Source organism: Eupeodes corollae, chromosome 2 (assembly GCF_945859685.1).
Source record: "Eupeodes corollae chromosome 2, idEupCoro1.1, whole genome shotgun sequence".
Lineage (NCBI taxonomy): Eukaryota > Metazoa > Arthropoda > Insecta > Diptera > Syrphidae > Eupeodes > Eupeodes corollae.
Genome location: NC_079148.1, coordinates 127,893,872 through 127,911,084, shown reverse-complemented (window position 1 = coordinate 127,911,084; position 17,213 = coordinate 127,893,872). Strand labels below are relative to the sequence as shown.

Here is a 17,213-nt window from a genome sequence, read left to right as displayed (position 1 = left end):
TAGGTTGAAAAAAATGGGTATTTCTGGAATAAAATTACAAAACCACCAACAACGGAATTGAGGAAAAATGTATAAGGTTCCTAATCCATAAACATACTTTTGGCATTGGGCAGGTTCAGACGACGTAAGAGACTTGAAAGTAAGGCAAGTTTCAAGTATCTGATTGGCCACCTGCCAAAAAATTGCTTTCCGATTAAGGCAATTTTATTGGAAAGTTGACTGGAAATTTAGTCAAGCAAAATCTCCCCCTCACTATCAGGTCAAGTGCACTTATGTCAAAATGACAGCTAATCTTGATTTTTCAAGTAACTGAGAGCTGAACTTTTTTACTCTATGAATTATTAATTTTATGCAAAACTGCATTTAATGTTTTGTGTGAAAATGTTCCTTGTCAAATTGGAAAACGAATAAGTTATATTTCTGAGGAGTTTTCTGTTGACAATAATGATTTTCATAGTTTTTGCACAATCAACATAAGGTAGAAGTTTCTGAAGTAAGGTTTCGAGTTTGAAATGAATGACACCTGAAAAAGTAACTAGTTGCCTTAGTCAAAATGTACGTTCAAAGAATGCTGTCGACTACAAATGAAGTCCCTTATGTTGTCTGAACCTGCCCATTTCCATCCCAAATATCTCAAACTTGACTTTGATTTTGGAGGTTCAGTGACATTGATTTTAACACCTGTCAGCAGCTGTCATTTAAAGTGTCATACCTAATGTTCGTTGAATGTCTGCTATTTATGGGCAGGTTTAAATAACATAACGGACTTCATTTACAATCATTGGGGGCATTCACTATATTCCTATCATTGAAATCCGGATCCGGAAAAATTTTTGAATCGATGTTTGACGGTGCTTCCCTGGATTAGAAATAAAAATTATATACTGATCGATCAGAAATCACAGAAAAAAAGGGTAATTGAGCATTTATTTTTCCCTAAAAATGCGTTTATCTATTTTCCGGACGGAAATTCATTTTTCTGAACAGCTGATACTTTTATGTTCAAAAATAAAACGAATCGTTCCACTGATTTGTTTTCCAATTTCACACAATTCTAATGACATATTTCAGACAGTAAACATTTTTAGGTGGATTCCAATCAGGAATTTTTTTTCAATGACAGAAATTTTTAATGATAGCTATGAATGACCTGGCAAAAAAATTCCAATGTTTGTTTTCAATGATGAAAACCAATGTTAGCTATAACTGGCGCTTAAGCTTGTAACTACGTAGTCAAGCCTTTTTGATTGGCTAAGTGCAACTACAAAATCAGTTAAAATTTTCCCTCCAACGCACGTACTGTAAAAATTTCGGCTACAAAGTTAGCGGACACTGATTTTGACGTTTCACAATCTGCTGTAAGCATTTAAGTATGAATATAATTTTCAAAACACAAATGTTTCCTGTTTTTTATATTTTTATTTTTCATTAATTTGACAGTTCAGGATGGTCCACATTTGTCGTGTAATTTTGCACTCACAAAGCTATTGGAATTTTGCGGTTTGATGTTCTTAGTGCTGGCATTTAACATCTTTCAAATTATGCTGTTATTTGAGTGTCATAATATAAGTTGAATGTTTGCTACTTAGAATAATGAATCGCTTAAAAAACGAACAACGCATTACAATACCCGTGTTTTTTGGCATTCTATAAATAGTATATCCATCGGCAGTAGCCAGATTTTTGTATTTAAAAATTGGTACAACTGAAAGAAGACATGTCAGAATAATAATTTAAATAATTTAAAACAACACAAATAGAAGAAAGTTTTGTGAAAATGAAAAGTTAAAATTGACTTCAGCAAAAAAAACTAACTAAAACTAATAAAATGGACATTTTTCAAAAAGAAATGGTAAGAAAACATCTGGAAATTGAGATTCTATAAAAATGTTCATTTAACAATTGCATCAAGGAGGGGGTTTGTTCGTAGACATTAACATGTGGTTTTGAAGCGAGCTCGCCTCAATGCTTTATATACCTGAATCGAGTTGAAATGAGCTTGATTCGACTCGATTCCGGTCGGGGATCGGAGTCAAGTCAAATTTTGTGAAGACAAATCTTTGTGGAGGAGTTGGTTTTACAGATAATGCATTAAGGTCTGTTTATTTGCATGTTTGTGTTGTTTTGTTTTAATCAAATTGAAAAAAAGAGGCTGGGAAGCGACCCATCCCGTCTGTCGATTTGTCTTGCTTAAAAGTTTGTCTAAATGTATTTTTACCAAATTTGCGCACTATTTTTTGTAGATTTTATTTTTTATGAAAAAACGGACTGTTGGATTTTTATACAAAAATTACTGAATATTGAAAACAATATTTTCTGTGAAATAAAATAAGTTTGAAGCCAATATTTTTAATTTTTGTAAAGCTATTTGAGCCGAAAGTAGATTTTTACCAAGTTTTAGTATTGTTTTTTTTAGAGTTTTATTTTTTGTAAAAAAAACTGTCAATTCGATTTTTTTTTTAAATTTACCAAATGTTGAAAACAATATTTCTTATAAGATAAAATTAGTTTGAAGCCAATATTTAAAATTTTTGAAGAGATATTTGAGTCGTTTACCAACTTTTATACATATTTTGTTAGGTTTTTATTTCTTGTAAAAAAAACTGTCAATTAGATTTTTCTCAAAATTTTATCAGATGTCAAAAACATTATTTTTCGTTGCACAAAATTGTTTTAGAGATGAAATCATATTTCAGTCGTAAAATTTTGGAGGTGACAAATTTTTTTTTTCAGTTTTATTGATTTATAAAAAAACCGTTATATTGATTTTTTTCAAAAAATATACTTGTTTGGTATCACGTTACAATATATTATATAAAATTTAATTCAAGTCTCTAGCGTTTTTGGTTCGTAAGATATTTAGGGTTAACCAAAATGTTCACCTTTTTTTCAAACTGCTATGGTAAAAAAACCACATACGCAATTTTCTTAAGAGCCCTTTCTGCATCTTTCTGCCTTATTATCTGTATAACAAAATTTATTTGAAGTCGATATCTCTTCTGGTTCTTGAGCTATGGACGATGAAAAAAACGTCGCGAACGTACGGACGTACAAACGTACGTACACACGCACGCACAGGCATCTTTCTAAAAATCTTTTATTTCGACTCTAGGGACCTTGAAACGTCGAGAAATGTCAATATTTTCAATTTGACAAATCGGACCCATTACAATAACTTCCTATGGGAAGTTAAAAATTGCACATGCAATAGGGAGCATATTCTTATTTGTTGCAAATCACTTGCACTTCATAAGAAGCATCGAAACACAATTTGCATTTTAGAAAGTGCTGTCAAACTTAATCATTTTTAAATCTTCTTGTGCTGTGGAACCAAAAAGATTTATTTAATCTAAACTCAGATAAACCCTTGGTGGAATAATAGAAAAACTTAATTATCTTTTCTATTGTTTTCTCTTGCGAAATAAGCCATTTAGTTCTTTTTTATTAACAAAATTATATCAACTGTTACAGATTGATTTTTTTTCCAATGGAAAACACATGATTCAAAATGCACAACTACTCAACGAACACAGCCATCGAGATACAAATGCAATATCAATCGTACCAACATTTGAGAACGAAATCACATAAGATCCATTCGAGACTCGTATAAATGTCAAAAACACATCCGTAGTAAGATTCTAATTTATCTTTTATCTTTATCTTTTTGTTATTCGTGTAAAATCTTACTATACTATTGATAGATATTGATAGATTTTCCAACAAAACAAAAGTTTTTTTAGATCTCTGTTTGCATTCCATGGAAAAAAATTAAATTGATCTATTTTTGTTTTAAGAACAAATCTGGAATTTTGGAAGATTTACCTCTCTTTGCACCAATGCCAATACAACTTTGAAAAAATATTAAGCCTGTAATAGGCTTATGCTTACCCCACTTGTTAACACGTATACGAAGTTACACTAATACAATGTAAAAAAGAAACAATTCCAATTGTGTTCCGTGTCAAAAAACATTAACTTTTGAGGGAAATCTAATAAGGTTTTCCATGGGTAAGATAAATCAATTTATTTTTGATCTAGATCTGTCAAAACACAAATTGATTTATTTTTGATTTAAGATTAAATTTGCAGATTTGGATTTTCTCTTTACACTAATACTTATACAATTTTCAGCAGTCAGAATAAAAGATGCAAACAAAGTTAATGCACCACAAAAAAAAAAACAATTTTTGACAGAAATCTAACTCATGGAAAACCCTATAAATTTACCCATGGAAAACCTCATAATCAAGTTATATAAAAAGTGAATATATTCTAATATAGTGCAATTTCACGGCAGGAGTCGAGCGTGTCGTACCGATTTTCTTTACCAAGAAGACGGAAAAAAATGCCAGCAAAACAGTTCTATTTATTAGTTATTGAGTGACAAGTTTTCTAGTCATGTAATTTAACATTTTGGTCACGTCACATGGTCATCAATATGATGCCATTTAGTACTGTTAGATTTTTTCTGTCGAGCTAAAATAGTCCAAAAGAATAATCTCTGAGCTTTACTTAAATTATAACCGAGATAACGCCCAAATTTGCGCGAAAGTGGTTTAACATTACACTAAAAGACTCGCTGAAAATCTTCCCCAGTAATATTTTTATTCATACTTTAAAGCAAAGTCAAAACTTTAAAAAATGTATCGATACTTTATTACTTTAAAAACCAATCAATAAATGGCCCTATAGAATCTAATTTTGCATATTTCGCAGAAATAACGTCAAGAACAGAAACATGTGCTTTAAAAGTGTTTGAAAAGGCAACAAAATGTGAAACTCAAGAGTGACTCATCTCATCTTCACAAAAGTCGCCAATTTAAATTTGACACCACTTCATTTTGTATTCCCACTCGTTGTTAAGCTTTGTTCACTTCTCCTTTCTTATAGTTCTTTTATCTGATAAATTAGCAATTCTATTTTGCCGCCTTCAAGAATTCTTTTGTTTACAATAAATTCTCTTCAAATTTATTCAAAAGTATACTTCTCTACTCTCAAAGTTATATGAAATGGACACGTGAGGCTTCGTATATGAAATTAAATTGTTATACTCCGTCAAGCACTAAGTAAATAATAAAAAAATTCATGTTCACGCATATATTTTTCAAAGATTGAAATTTCCATGCATATCCACGTTTTGTTGTTTCAAGTTGTTGTTTGATATAAAAATATGTACATAACTACATACATATACATATGAAGACAACAAAATTAAAAAGAGGTCTAGAACAATATTTTTATCAAAACAATATTAAAATACTAAAATTTCTACTTTGTAGCTATTTTATTTATATCTTCGAAAGTAGAATACGATGGTATCAATCACTTTTTATTTATATCTTTGTTTTTCTACCTAACTTTTAATTAATTTTAATTAAACCTTTACAATCTTATAATTGACACAAAAACCAAAAAAGACACCTTTTGTGTTGTGAAATAATAACATCACAAGTTTGTAATCCCTGATACACCATCCGACACAACCATCACCATTAGTAATTTTTAGGCAAAATATATTTTTGTTTTGCAAAAATTTCTGACAGAAATTTTATTTATATCTTAACGAGTATCTCGGATTTTATTGTAGGTTGTTCAAGTTTAAGAGCAAAGAACATATAGGTACTTTCATGTGTTCTTTGCCCTGAAGGGTTTTTTGTTGGAAACTTTTCGTTTGTCATAATTTTTGTTTTTATTTTTTTTTATGTTGTTTTATATGCCAATCTCATTAAGAGCAAAGGTCATTAAGTCTGGGCGTGTACAATGTTCATAAACGAAAAATACATTCGTACTCAGACACAAGTAGTAATGCTCTGGGCAAAACAATTAAAGATATTTTTTTATTTTCACTTTTGTATATAAAGCACACGAGGCTAGTTACATTTTAACTCATAAAAAAAAGTTGTTCAAAACCAGATGAGCGGTTAGAGAAAAATCGATTCCAAAAAGCTATTTCATTTACAATTTGGATCAAAGTGTAAGTCCTCTAAATTTGTTAGATGACTTTATTCGTGTAGTCTATCTTATTTCATGGTCGTTGTCCATCAACTTGGTTTTACGAAAATATAATTCTCTTTAAAACCAACTTGACGTACACCTAGCCTGCCCTGCCTTATTCCTTTTTCTGAAATAATTATTATTTCTTGTTGAATGAACATCACCACCAATCAAGGTTGAATGTATGCATGAACTTTAAACATGCCTCAAGGAATCTCCGTTTGAATATGTGAACCTAAAATATTCCTCTAAGCTGGTATCCTTTTTGCAGATTTTTAAAATGAAATGCAAATTTTTCAGGCCCTCCACAGATACCTTCATCTTCTTCTCTTGTTCTTAGCTCTTACGTACAAACATACATATGTAAAAAGTTTCCTCTTGTAAGTGTTCATTCCATGGCAAAGATTATTGCTTTGAAGTGTTTAATTCGTATCATATTCAAATTCCTTGCTCGCCTGGTAGGTAGGCCTTTTTGCAAGAGAGTTAGGTATGCTAAGTATAATGCCGCAGTTGATTGTAGCAAAACAGACACAGACACATTGTTGTGGTCTTCTCAAAATGAATTTCTGGTAGAATGTGCCAACGTTCACATTTTTCTTCCTCTAAGATACAAACACACGATAAACTACACTTAAGGATGTTGTACATATAAAATTCCAAGCCTTAAGAAATTCCAACATCGCAACATAAGTACACACACTTGGATTTCAAAAATTAATTTAAAAGGATAAAACCTGTCCAATTAAATATCTGAAGTTATAATATTATTTATGATAGCATTGATTTAATTTATAAAGACGTGATCAAATTTAAAATTTTGCATTTTCCAACCCAAACAGAGCGAAGCAAGTGGATATAAAGTCTTTGCTTTTCAACAAGCGCATAGCTTAACCTATTTAAACAAAAAACCAAAAGAAGAACAAAACTTTTTCTTCTTTGTAATTTTGTTTTGAATTTATGCTGTGGTGTATACCGTACCGTATCGTACCGTCTTTGGAGTAGAAATTTTGTAAGAGGTAGCCTACACTACATTATATACAAAGCTATGCTAGATACCTTCTGTGCCAAACTCATGAATATTGATTAAGCATTATCATCATACCACCGCCCGCTACCACCGCCACCACCCATTGATTGCATTTATTTTTAATGATCAAGTATTTTTATTGATTTTTCCTCCTGAGTCCAATCGATGCCGATACCAATACCGATGCCGATGCTAATGCGATGGGGGAGTCTCGCGTTGTTGTGTGTACTCGTATAGTTAAAGGTTTAAAATCTCAGATAACATTATAACGGTAGGTATGTAGTAGATATGATATAATAGTTTTCCAAAGGTAGTTATGAACATATTTCATTTACGGTTCTACCATCCTATCCTTTCCTTTAATCGTTTTCTTGATATCGGTTGAACCTACACATAAGTGGTTTCAATGTTATCAATGACTAAGGGCTATAGGTACAATCTGGCACGCAAACACAATCCATGTTAGAGTGTAAACTCTAAATAATGGCACATTTGCCGCGAACTCGTAAAATATCATGAGATACGAGTAGTTATCGAAGGAATATAGGAAACTAGAGTGTTCTTTTGTATTTTTTGTATGTATTTACACGTTTATAAATATACATACTATATTTATAAATATAACGTTAAACGACTACGACGACGATGAACGGGACTGCGAGACTGCGGTAGAAATTGTTTCGCATTTTTCAACAAAACACCAGAAAAAATCCATAAAATACATTTGTAGAAACAAAACACTCGGGAGGCAATCAGTGATTTTAATTGCATTTATAAAGCTCTGATGGAAGATGAACAAGAACATCATGTCGTAACTTTGCGAGGATGGGAATGTAGATTGCTTTTAAGTTCCAAGCATATAATCATATTAAAACGCCCACCATAAGTTTTATTAGTTTTTAATTTAAACAAGTTGATTGTTTCAACACAATTAAGACATTTCAGGAATAACTTAACGAACGTCTAAAAAATAGAAAGAAAAAGAACATTTAATTTGATTTTTACATTCACTCAAAAACTGAAAGTCTTACGTTTTTATCCAAAATATTTTGCACCTACACGATGTATCCTTCGTTCTGATGAAATTAAAAAAAGTTAAAAGTCATAAGGGCTTGATTCTTTGCGATTTGGTGGTGGAGCATTAATAGTTCCCGAATGTTCTTGAATGGAAATACTGAAGCTTTCTCAAAGTAACTTTTTCATATCAAATACATTTCTTATTTAACTTGTTGGCATTTTTTACTTCCAAATACAAATTAAACAACATTTTGATTCGTTGAACGATTTCTTTTTTATTTTCCTTAAAAGTTTTAAGTTATTTGCTCTGAAATGTGGTGGCGCAATTTTGTATGATACAATCTCAACCCTATTTAGAATTCATCAGAAAAAACGTAATTATTTCTAAATGATTCACTTGTCTTGTTTATTTAGAGTTCAATATAAATAAAATCGTAAGCTGATACTTGTAGCTGCCTGCTATATTTGAATTTGAAGAAAATACAAATAATCAGATTACCCCAACAATGTAAATGTTAAGTCACGCAACGGCTGCGGCCATTGAACAGTCTTTATGTTGTTTTTTTTTGCAAAATAATTGTATCCAGTTTTGTCAGCAATTAATTAGTAGCGGCTCATATTCCACAACTATTATCTTCGTTAAAAAAAAGAAGAACAATGCGAATAATAATAGTATAATTAACAATCATGTGATTTTAAATGTTTTTAATTTAGGTACTAATCAAATTCAATTCTATAGTTTTTTTCCTTCGTAATTATGTAGTTGTTTTTTTAAGATTATCGATAAAATTTAAAAATAAATAAACAAAGTTTGATTGATAATTTTATGGACACGATTTTGTGGTTGTTTTGTGATTAAGGAATTTTTATATTGTTTTGTATTTATGGACAATTTTAAATTCATATTGTATGTAGATTTATTTCAAGAAATTAAATATAAATTCTTCCATTGTATATTGTAATATGAGTTATTTCCATGATTTGTCTGAGACGTTTACATGAAAACTGACATGGCAGATATTTATTACAGGCAATAGAAAAAGTATTCTTTGGAATCTTTTTTATTAGATTGTGTATAACACAGAAAATTTGACTTTTGTTACTAAATTGAAAAGTTATATTAATTGCTTTGAACGTACCCATTAGATTCAGGTAGTTATCGTTCTTTCAAGCAAATGCTGAAATGCTAATACAAAAAGAGGCTGGGATGCGACCCACACTGATAACTTCTCGATTTTTCTTGCTTAAAAGTCTGTAGGTTTTCGAGTTGGGTTAAAAAAGTTTTCAGTTAACGTAAAAAATTTAAAATTACTAACAATATTTTCCACATAAAGAAATAGTTTAGTTTTATTAAATAGATTTTTAGTCGAAAACAAATTTTTACCAATTTTAGTAGCATTTTTAAAATTTTTACAAATTGGATGAATGAAATTAATTTGAGAGGTATGTATTAAGAACCGAACTCCAATTTTTACCAAAATTGCGTGCTATTTTTTGAAGATTGAATTTTTTTTATGAAAAAACGGACCGTTGGTTTTTTATATCGAAAACAATATTTTATGTGAAATAAAAAAAAATTGAAGAAGAAATAGTCTAAAGTAAAGTTTACTAAGTTTTAGTATTGTTTTTTTTTTATTATATATTATTATATTATTTATTGTTTTAGATTTTTCTGAAAATTTTTCGAATGTTTAAAACAATATTTCTTATAATTGAAAATTAGTTGGAAGCCATAATCTAAGGTTTTTGAAAAGATGTTTGAGTCGAAATTTAATTTTTACCAACTTTTGTTAATTTTTTTTTAAGTTTTTATTTTTAGTAAAAAAAAAAGTTTTAGCCAAGGTAACACTTCGGGTTTCCAGACCCAACAAGGAACCCCTGGTTTGATAAGAAATGTCGGCAAGCAAATACAGCCAAACAACAGACACGCAAAGCGGCGCTGCATAAAAGGATGAGAGCTGCTCATGAACTCTATAAGCAGAAGAGGCTAGAGGAACACCGACTTTTCAGAAGGAAAAAGAACGGACATGAGAAGCGTGCGGCGAAGATGTTGAGAGTTTTAAAAGCAGGAATGAAGTTCGAAAGTTTTATGAACAGGTAAAACGAAATTCACAGGTACATAAACCTACATAGAACCGAAGGCTGCAAAGACGAAAGTGGAAACATCATAGTGGAACGGCAGTCAATGCTGAGAATATGGAAGGTCCACTTCTGCAGACTGTATAACGGCGACGACGAACCGAATTCAGCTGTCAAGCAGGATGACCTATTCAATATAGACGAAGAAAGCCAACAATTCCGCCCTCTCGACTTAGACTAAGTAAAGATTGCCAAATCTAAGCTGCAGTCTAATAAAGCCGCTGGAGCGGATAGCTTGAATGCCGAGCTCTTTAAAGCAGCTGGAGATAAGTTGGTTAGGAGCATGCACCAACTTATCTGTAAGATATGGTGGGAATCAAGCATGCACGATGAATAAAACCTCAGTATTGTTTGCCCGATCCTGAAAAAAAGGACTGCACCAACTATAGAGGAATCAGCCTACTTAACATCGCCTATAAAATCTTCTCTGTCCTGCCTCTGGGTTAAAGGCTGACTTACTGATAAAAATTGTAAAAAGAACGATACAAATCAGTAAATATACAAATCGAATGGCTATTGTCATCGGTATTTCATATAAGATTAAAATAAGTCTGAAGTGGAAGCAAAAATCATTCTTAGGAATGATGTAAATTGAAGCCGGGCGACCACTTCTAGGGTTATCTTCCCTAGATATCACTTCATCAAAGACTTACATTAATACACCACTGTAGATGTGGTAACAAGGGGTATGTTGTAGCCCCCTGGTTAATTCCGGGAACATATATGGGATGGCCTCCTTGTGAAATAATCGTGGTGGCTGTGGTTTAACCTATATGCATAGGGTATTGATTTTGTATTGTTACCCAAAAAAAATCAATATATACATAGATGGACTAAGCCAATACTAATAGGTACGTGAATTTGGTAGCTTGGAAAGAGGAACTCACTAGAAGCATTTCGCCAAATAAGAGAGGGTAAATTTTGGGAATTTTTAAAAACTAAGCGAAAAAAACATACTGTCAGGTGTGGGTGTTGTACATAAGTAATTATCTTAAGCTGTACCTCTCTTAAGTTTCATTTTAAATTTTCCTACAGGCAGCGTCATTTAGGTGGTAGAAGTCTTCAACAAAAATGTCTGTTCTATGGTACTACTATCACGTATACATACATATATTCAATGGTTTTACTAACTTCTAGCTGAACTAATAACAAAATAAAATTCAAGCAATTGTAAATCGGCACGCCTCCTATGACTTTTAGCTCAAAAATGTGCAACTTCTGTTTTTTTTTTAGTTTATCTATAAGCTGTTACTTAAAAAAAAAACTTGAGTTAAAATTTGATAAGAATCGGTTAAGAACTTTTTGAGTTATCAATCATGCCAACTTTAAAAAAGTAGTTTTGAAAAAAATGCGTTTGAACTCAAAAAAATTATAATTTATAGTTATAGTTATACAGTTACAGTCTTATTTAAAAACGCTGTATAGGGCCTGAATAAAGTTATGTAATCTCTATAATGCCTCTTAACGCAAAAATGCTATTTATAAAACCTATGGAAGGTTGCACAGTCCCATAAAAAGCTTAATGCGTTTTGAACTTGAATAGAGCATACATAAGGAAATTATTGTTAAGAGTAAGTGCGGCAAATATGGCCGACCCTTAACATTTTTTTAAGCAGTCTATAAAAACATTTTTAATTTAGCTTTTAAAAAACTTTAACTAAGAAAAGAAACATGACAAAAGGTTAAAAACAAAAACTTAAAGCAACTTCATAAATCATATTAAAAAAAATTATTATGGCCCAGGGTGGGCATTATATGTCACCCATGTTAAGAAAATATTAAACACAATCTAATTTAAAAAAGAAGTTACCAATTAAACTTAAAGTTTAATGTTAAAACACTTAAAAAAACTTACCAAAAAATTACAACCAAATTAAAAAAAAAAGTACCCCGTATATCTTCTACAACCGTCGTCGCGCCACATTAAGCACGAAAGACTGAGCCTTAACTGGTTTGAACGTATTCGTAATGCAGCATTTTTTGTTTTCGCTCTGGCTTCCGGTTTGAGAAATACCGTTATAGGTCATATTAACCACGTATGCCACATTTTCAGCACTTACTCTATTAATATTTTGTAATAGTGATTTTGATTTCTCTCCATTATTGTAATTAAAAAGAAAAGAATAATCCCTTTCCAGTTTAGTGGGTCCGATTTGTCAAATTGAAAATTTTGACATTTCTCGACGTTTAAAGGTCCCTAGAGTCGGAATAAAAGATTTTTAGGAAGATGTCTGTGCGTGCGTGTGTGTTCTCGACGTTTTTTTCGTCTTAAATAGCTCAAGAACCAGAAGAGTTATCGATTCAAATACATTTTGTTATACAGATAATAAGGCAAAAAGATGCAGAAAGGGTTCTCAAGAAAATTGCGTGGGTGGTTTTTTACCATAGCAGTTTGAAAAAAAAAGGTGAAAATTTTGGTTAACCCTAAATATCTTACGAACCAAAAACGCTAGAAACTTGAATTAAATTTTATATAATATATTGAAACGTGATATTAAAGAAATATATTTTTTCAAAAAAAAAATCCATTTAACGGTTTTTTTATAAATCAAAAAATCTGAAAAAAAATTTTTCACCTCCAAAATTTTACGACTCAAATATGATTTCATCTCCAAAACAATTTTGTGCAACGAAGAATAATGTTTTTGAAATCTGGTACAATTTTGAGAAAAATCGAATCGACAGTTTTTCTTATAAAAAATAAAAATCTAAAAAAACATTACTCAAAGTTGGTGAAAATTGAATATCGATTCAGATATCTTTTGAAAAACTTGAAATTTAGGGTTCAAACTTATTTTATCTTATAAGAAATATTGTTTTCAACATTCTGAAAAATGTTGAGAAAAATCGAATTCAGTTTTCTTACAAAAAATAAAAACCTAAAAAATTAATAAAAGTTGGTAAAAAAATTGTTTTTGACTCAAATATCTTTTCAAAACTTTGAGATATTGGCTTTGATTTTTAAAAAAAATATTGTTGTCAACATTCAGTAAAATTTTTAAAACAATGGAATTCACTGTTTCATTCAAAGTTGGCAAAAAATGATTTTCGACTCAAATATCTTTTCAAAACTTTTAAATAATAGCTTCTAACTAATTTTTGCTTATAAGAAATATTGTTTTCAACATTAGGACAAATTTTGAGAAAAATCGAATCGACAGTTTTTTTACAAAAAATAAAATGCTAAAAAAAATGTATAAAAGTTTTTAAAAATTGATTTTCAACTCAAATATCTTTTTAAAAATTGTAGATATTGGCTTTAATTACTTTCATTTTTTAAAAAACATTGTTGTTAACATTCAGTAAAATTTTGAAAAAAATCGAAAGGACAGTTTTTGAGTAAAAAAATAAAAACCGAAAAAAAATTAACAAAAGTTGGTAAAAATTGATATTCGACTCAAATATCTTTTCAAAAGTTTGAAATATTGGCTTCAAAATAATTTTATCTTATAAAAAATATTGTTTTTATTTTTTTTTTAAATAAAACTCTAAAAAAAAAAACAATACTAAAACTTATTAAAAATTTACTTTCGACTCAAATAGCTTTTCAAAAGTTACAAATATTGGCTTGAAACTTATTTTATTTCCGAGAAAATATTGTTTTCGATATTCAGTAATTTTTATATAAAAATCCAACAGTCCGTTTTTCATAAAAAATAAAATCTACAGAAAATAGTACGCAAATTTGGTAAAAACTGATACGAGTACATATAGACAAACTTTTAAGCAAGACAAATCGACAGACGGGATGGGATGTTATCAGTGTGGGTCGCATCCCAGCCTCATTTTTTTTAATAGTTTGTATCTACCAAAACTTTCAAAATATTAAAAAAAAAAATACCAATTACTTTAAGTTAAATATTGTTTATTTTTGAGCCTAAAGTTAATTTTTTCAGTCAATTTGGGTCAAAACTTTAAAGCTATCTATCTAGGGGTTCTTCAAGGACTATATTTTTCCATTTATACACCGAGAAAGGCCTTTTAAATAAATGGAGGTGACTTAATTTTGCAAATAGGTTGACTTGGCGTCATTTTTTGTTTTGACACCTTTGAACACATCTGTCACAACTTTGGTACAGTCTTAATGGTCTTTCCGATTGACTTTGGCTACAAGCTGACTAATACAATTTTCACTACCTTCTTCTACCAGTTGTTGTAATCATAATACAATTATTTCAGTACATCAACAAAACTTTTGTCTTTTTTTTTGGAAAACTCGAGAATATCTTTTCATATTGAAAACAAAAAATAAATTCCAAAAGAACATTAGAGTATACCTAACTGAAGACAAAAAAACAATTACAAACAGAGAAGAAATAAAAAACACGACTGGTTTGCAAGATCTCGCTCATGTATCCAATAAAGTCTGTTTAAAAATATTTCCTGTATATTGAGATATAAAATGACCCATTTTCAAGATAGGATCAAATTTAAAAAAAATAATCATATCTTTTTTAAATTAAACAAAACAACGGTTCTATGGGGGTTTGAAGCAATACACATTTTTTTGTATTGAAAGAACCCAAACTAAGAACAAAAATTTGAGCAAAAATTAAACAAAATCGTGCCACAAAATGTATTTATAGGTCTTGGTTTCAAAGAGGAAAACGGCAAAACTTTTTCTAGGTATAAAGGTACATTTAAGCTTGAATAAATCATATTATAATTAATTATGAGTTAATGAAGGTTAAATGTAACATAATTGCATTTAAAATTATTAATTTTGAATTGTTCACTAATTTTTTTTTTGTATTCTTTTAAATAGAAAATATCTAACCATTTTCAAAATCATTTCCTAAAATGTAGCACACAGCAAAATGAATAGGGATACCCATAAAGAAGTTAAAAAATTCAAAAAAGTTAGTTTTTTTTTCGGATATACATATACGAGTATGTAGGTTTATAAAATAACCGGTATTTTTTCTATTCCTTTCCCCATAAGATTTTTTAATAAGGCTCACATTCTTCAATTTTCGCAACAAGGCCTCGAAACCTGAAATGTCCTTCCGGCTCTCTTTTTATGTCATTTATAATTTAAGAAATACACAATATTGTCCTTTGTATTCTTCTCCGCCCGGCTTATCCAGTTCTCCATTCTAACGTTGTAAGAAATCTCATTTTTATGATTGCATATACTTGCTATACATATCTACCTACTCACTCCTATTTACAAGCCCAAAGTGAATATGACTTGGTTCACAGCCAAAAACTACCAATTCCAAAAACTATACGTCTTTTAAATTTAAAGAAAAAACATCAATTTTAAATTCATCCAACTATGAACATAACTGACATTCTTGAAATACCTAAATTTAAGCATCCCGAGATTTATGTATATGAAGACGTGATGTTGCACACGCTGTACAAAGTTATCCCAAGCATAAAGAAATAAAAACTTTCGATGCCAAAATCGCCATCAAGTTTTTTATTTAGGTTCGCGGCGCGGTTAGCTGGAATATTTTGTATGCTCAAATTACCTGCTGCTGCACCAGCACGATCCACTACGGCTGCTGCACCTGCAAGGTCGACTGCTGCTGTACCACCTTGTGCCATGATAGTCGTTATGATGATGTAGGTACGTCTATTCTTGATTTACAATTAATTAGGAAAGAATCCAAAAAATAAGACTTTTTTTTTCTCTTTAAGGACACTCAACAAAAAAAGAAGAGGAAAAGATATTTGCACTTTTTTGCACAAATTTCAAGGTTTGCACATCTAGGAAAACTGAAACTGAAACAGAAAGCCAAAGCCAAGGCACCAAAGATGCATATAATATACACACTTTATAAGTAACACTTTGTTTTGAGGACTGATTACAGAAATTGATGTTATTTTTAAACTGAAAAGAATTGAACTTCAGGTTCAGGAGTTCAAAATATTCAATGGGCTTTTCCACTATCCACTTAGCTAGCACTCTTTTTAATTTTGTTGCCTTCTTTACAAGAACCGCACAAATTTAGTTTAAGTTTAAAGACATCGAGCTCCAACACGAATGATATCAATGAATGAACTAAAAATGAACGACGCGACGGGTTTTTTTCCAAATAAAAAAATATTTTCTTTTTCTGGTTCATTTTGACATTTTGCTTTATGTTGACATTTGTTTTGAAAAAGAAACACTTTGGAATTTCGTTCAGGTTTTTAGGAAATAATGGCATTTGTGTTGACATGGGTTGATTTTATGCGCAACTTTCAAATTGATAACAAAATTATAGATCTATTAATCTAATCTTAATTTTCTTTAATTATTTTTAGTAACAAGTGAATTTTTCGCTGGTTAAATAACTTTGAACAAAACAGCATTAAAAGAATACAAAGAAAAAGAAAACAACAAGTAATGCAAAAATTATTTCTAACTCGTTGTTATGCGGTTTTTAAAGTGCTTTTCGTTCAAAAGCGTATCATATATTTAATCTCGATTAAACCCCAATTAACTTACTAAAATAAGTGAAGTAAAATCGGTCAAATGTTAACTTTAATAATTATATCATTTAAACTAGTGAAATATTCATGCCGATTACACAATCGGTTTGGTTTTTCAATAAAAGGTTTCATTTTGATATTAAACAACGAGATTGATTGCGATTGTAGCATCGATTATAAAATCTGATGAGTAGGCTGAGGAGGAAGTCAAATGTAATTTTGACATTTCTATGATATTTTAAATAATAAAATGTTAAAAATCGCTTTGAATCCATTCGAAACTTATTCGTCGTGGTCTGTAATCGGCATCAAAATTTTCTTTTCATGAAGTTACAAAAAATATATTCAATGTTTTCGGTAAATACAAGATTTCTATACTTGAGGAAGTATTCACTTCGACCTTATTGTTCACTTAACCCCAAAGAAAAAAGTCTGAAGATGTGATTTATCTCTAGATTTTGTTAGCCAATTTTGAAACTTTTCTTGTTTTGCAAACGGCGATTACAAAAAAAAACATTTTTGTAGTGCACTTTTTAAATTTTCAATGTGTTGTTAAAGCATGGTCAGCTATAACTTCGAGGCAGTTAAGGACTTTGTCTACCTAGGCAGA

The 17,213-nt window shown here is 30.3% G+C and overlaps 1 protein-coding gene across 1 annotated transcript in view; it reads right to left on the bottom strand.

Moving 5' to 3' along the window:
• Positions 1–16,186, bottom strand: part of LOC129944090 (adipose-secreted signaling protein homolog) — an 85,330-nt gene extending 69,144 nt beyond the window's left edge. The window contains exon 1 of the mRNA XM_056053270.1: positions 15,658–16,186. Coding sequence (XP_055909245.1) covers positions 15,658–15,733 — 76 coding nt within the window. The 5' untranslated portion in view covers positions 15,734–16,186. The remainder of the gene's footprint in view (positions 1–15,657) is intronic.
• Positions 16,187–17,213: the final 1,027 nt, after the last annotated feature.